The sequence below is a fragment of the Eurypyga helias genome, unplaced genomic scaffold (assembly GCF_000690775.1).
Source record: "Eurypyga helias isolate BGI_N326 unplaced genomic scaffold, ASM69077v1 scaffold18460, whole genome shotgun sequence".
Classification (NCBI taxonomy): domain Eukaryota; kingdom Metazoa; phylum Chordata; class Aves; order Eurypygiformes; family Eurypygidae; genus Eurypyga; species Eurypyga helias.
Window position 1 is genome coordinate 1 of NW_010226687.1, and position 3,969 is coordinate 3,969.

At 53.5% G+C, this 3,969-nt stretch overlaps 1 protein-coding gene across 1 annotated transcript in view; it reads right to left on the bottom strand.

Moving 5' to 3' along the window:
* Window positions 1-364: 364 nt before the first annotated feature.
* Window positions 365-3,969, bottom strand: part of ZNF638 (zinc finger protein 638) — a gene marked incomplete at its 3' end in the record, with an annotated part of 24,097 nt that continues 20,492 nt past the window's right edge. The window contains exons 18-20 of the mRNA XM_010154096.1: window positions 3,044-3,288; window positions 2,501-3,010; window positions 365-457 (exon numbers count right to left, since the gene is read on the bottom strand). Coding sequence (XP_010152398.1) covers window positions 365-457; window positions 2,501-3,010; window positions 3,044-3,288 — 848 coding nt within the window. The remainder of the gene's footprint in view (window positions 458-2,500; window positions 3,011-3,043; window positions 3,289-3,969) is intronic.

Sequence of the window (3,969 nt, forward strand, 5' to 3'; positions counted from 1 at the left end):
TAACGAAGATGTTAAACAGCACCAGGTTTAGTGGGTCAGTGGTGGCCTTGGCAGCGTTGGGTCAGCAGCTAGAGTCAAACTTTTAAAGGTCTTTCCAGACCTAAACAATTCTGTGATTCTATAAATTAGCCTACAATTACAATCAATTACAGGCAGACTGAACTTTCACTTTTGCTGTGCTGTTAAGCCAGCAGCAGGAACACGTTAAGCATGCGTTGGTGGGAGCAAAAGTAAACTTGAGTATCAAAGATTCCGGGCCATAACTTTAACGTGGTCGGGAGGCCAATGCAGCGTTTCAAACAGGGAAGAAAGTGGTTTTCCAGCCGGGAAAGTAGGGAGCATTCGGGATGAGCTTCGTTCTTACCTTTTGGAGCACTCGGTGTCTTTGACACAGCCGGCGCAGCCATTTTCTTCCGCTTCGGCACTCGTTTTCTCCCTCGGGATCCCACCTGACCTCCTGGAAGCCATAAACGAGCGTTAACAGGAAGGAACTTTGGGTTAAAAGGTGGTTTGTTCCTCCTGACACCAACCCCGCGGGCGAGGCTCCCCGGCACAGCCCCGGTGCTACGGGGAAGGCCCCCCAGAAGCGCTCTGACTGCTCACCGCCACCGCTGCCAGCTGCCTTCCTCTACAGCTCTCCCCAGCGCGTTCACACCGGCATCACGGCCACAAAGCCCTCCGTTTCCTTAAAACACAACCCACGGCGTTTTCCCAAACTCCTCTCTCTGCAGGTGCAAAAGCAGCGCTTCCGCTCCTTTCCCAAACCAGCCAACACCGATGGAACGCACCACCAGGCTAACAGCTCCACGGAGCTCAGGGCCATCGCTGGAAGAGTTTCTGGAGACAAGGACTTGGGCACTCTCCTCTGCTACAGGATCAACAGGGCGGCTGGTTTTACACTATCAAAGCATTCCACCCCGGTGATCCACCCATCAAAAACACCTGTTTTCTTCCTAATTCTCCGTTTAAATAATCTAGACACCCGCGTGCCCTGAACCAGCTTAGCGCCATCAATCCTCCCCCTTCACAGTGACACGGCAGAAGCGGTCGAAGGGATGCCACAGTCGGCGTCGCTCCTGCACCCCCGCGACGTTCCAAGCGGATCCTGAGCACGTCACCGCGCGGCTGCAGCGGCGGTCTCTCCTCTGAACTGCTGCCCCCAGGCATTCAATAAAGCATTCCCTATTCTGCTGCCGGAATCAGCTCTAAGACTCAAGGAATAAAATTTTACCTGCTTTAAGCTCTCCTTCCCAGTTTTCTGGTTCCGTTTCTCAAACTCAGGAGTCCTTTCCCAAGCTCACCTCTTTTGCCTGAGGGTTTTCCTATCCAGGGAGGAACTAAAATCACTTATTTACTGTGTATCCGCTGTATTTACAGTAACTTGTCACTGCCCCTCACACCAACCCAAGGGTGTGGATATTTTAAGAGGCCTTTGCACATTAACTTCCCAACACAACCATCGGCTGCCTTTTCAGTAAACGCTTTTGTTAACTACAGGAAGCTTATGGACTATAAACAATCTATCATATTGAAATATTTTTTGGTCTGTATAGTCAGGGAATCCCTTTCCTAATGTTTATAGGAACTGGATTTTCAAGGGCGCTGCTTCAGGCAAGGTATCTGCTGCTTCTGCAGCTCCTCCTCGCCTTTACCACTCCGCCTGCCTCTGCCACACAGGGAGAGCGAGCCGGAGGCAAAGCTCCCCCCGAGCACCACAACAGGGACCCTTCAGCCCCGCTCTGGCCAAACTCCCTTTCTGTGGCGGCTGGACGCAGCTCTCCCTGCGCGGCCCTGCCTCAGAACTGCCTTAACCCTTGCCAATTCCATGCTACAGGTGGTGTTCAACGTTCCTTCTCTCGATCCAGCTCCGAACCTGCTACCTCTTGCATCCGTGTGCCTATAACACTTGACCCCCTTGTTCTAATGAAGTTTGGGCCCATAATTAGACTTCAAACCGTTCCGTGTTAGGCAGCTGAGCAGACCTCGCTTGAAAGGCGAGGAGAGAGATCCTGCCCCGCTTCAGCCACCACGAACACCGAGGGAACGTTTCCAACCGACGCTGCTTAACTGTCCACGGGAAGAGGGACGCGCTGCAAAACGTCCCGGGAAAACCCCGACCCTCAGGCCGCTCTTCACGCGCAGACTCCGTTCCTTCCCCCCAGCACCTCTTTCCTTGACATTGTCAGAGATTTGGGATGTTCAGTTTCCTCAGCTGGCTACCAGGATCGCTCTGTCCCTTCCCTGCGCACCGCTAACGAGCACCTTATCCTCCACCTCCCCTCTGGACGCTACGACAGGTTCCTTACCTTTTGACTTCGGGATTGCAGTGATTTTTTCTTCTGGATTCCTATCTCCTAGAATTTCCATTGGTTCTGGTCCTGCAACAGCCACAGTATCTTTTTTTTCTGGTCCTGCAGCAGCAGCCGTTTCTCCTTTTACTGGTCCTGCAACAGCGACGACGTCTTCATCCTCCTTCTGTTTCTTCCCCGGGAGAGCATTTTCTTCTTCCTCATCCTCCTCTCCAATTTCATCGACCGTAACAAAGTTTAGTTCCTCTTTGAGACGATTAAAATCGGCCAGAAAATCATCATCTTCTTCGTTAACTTCATCCAAAGTCATTAGGGGGTTTTCTTCGTTGTCCTCTTGGATCTCATCCACCGTCACTAAAGCACTGGGATCGTCAGGGACCTGGGAGGAGGCACCATCTCCGGCGTCCTCGGCGGCCACCTTCTCCCCCTCCCGGTGTTTCAGCACCTCCTCCATATTCAGCTCCGTAGGTTCGTTGAGCGGTAGCTCTTCCACTTCACCGATTTCGTCGACGGTGACCAAGGGTTCGGCTTTCAAACCCTGCTCCTCAAACCCTGACCTAGGCACACCTTTCTGAGCACCGAGCTCCTCCTGCTCACACAGCTCATCCAAAGTGACCAGCGCCCGCGGATCCTTCACCGCTTCCGACATCAGTTCTTCCTCTTCCATCACTTCATCCACTACAACCAGGCTCTGGGGGTCGCTGAGCACTTCTAGGTTAGCGACTCCCAGCAGCTGCGCGGCCGCATCCTCCTCCTCCCCGATCTCGTCCAACGTGACGAAAGACTGCTTGCTTCCAGCGACGCGTGCCGCAGAGCCCTTCCTTTTTTTCCTCTTGGGATTGGGTTCCAAAGGGTTTTTAGCAACTTTTTTCTTCCTCTTCAGAGGATTTCGCCGTTTTTTAACAGGAGACTCGATGTCCTCTACGACCTCGTCCACGGTAACGAATTCATCCAGGTTAAACAGAAACAGCTCTTCATCCTAGGAAGGGTAAAACATGAACACAGCGGAGTTCAACACGTACCAGGGACAAAACCACCTCCACCCACAGGGTGCGCGGAAACACGTCTGCGCGCTGAAGCTGGCTGAAGGGGCAGGGAAAGGCAACTTAAGGGCAGAAGAACTTTTCAGGCCTCCAGTCTCACACAGAGAAGTTTTGGCCAGCGGCACCTGCGCCGAGTCGACAGATCTCGTTCCGAAAGCCCCACGCAGAGGGTGAACAGACTGGATCCAGGCCTGTGGCAAGAACCGCCCGCTGCCCTGAACACTCGGCGTGTGGTGAGGACAACTAGTGAAAAGCCCAGCACCTCCAGAGTACCCTTCAAAACCCTATGACCTTGTGTCCCTTCCCTGAGCCGAAACCGTTGGCCGCTGCTACCCGCCAGGAGACGGCCTTCGAGGTTCCAATCCAGCATCCGTGTCCCCATCACTCCCTGTTTTATCCTGCCTCTTGGGCATCACTCTCCTGACAAACATCTCTGTTTCACAGGGGTTTTCCAACGGGCCTGCGCTCCAGCCCAGGAAAGGGCTCCCTGTCCCTGCACCTCCTCTTCTTTCTGCTTAACCAACATGTCCAAGAAGATCATTTTCCACCTTCTGTTACGGCTCCTCCCAAGCCACCACCTTTCTTGGGGGCCGGGAGGAAGCTCCAGCTTTTGGGCA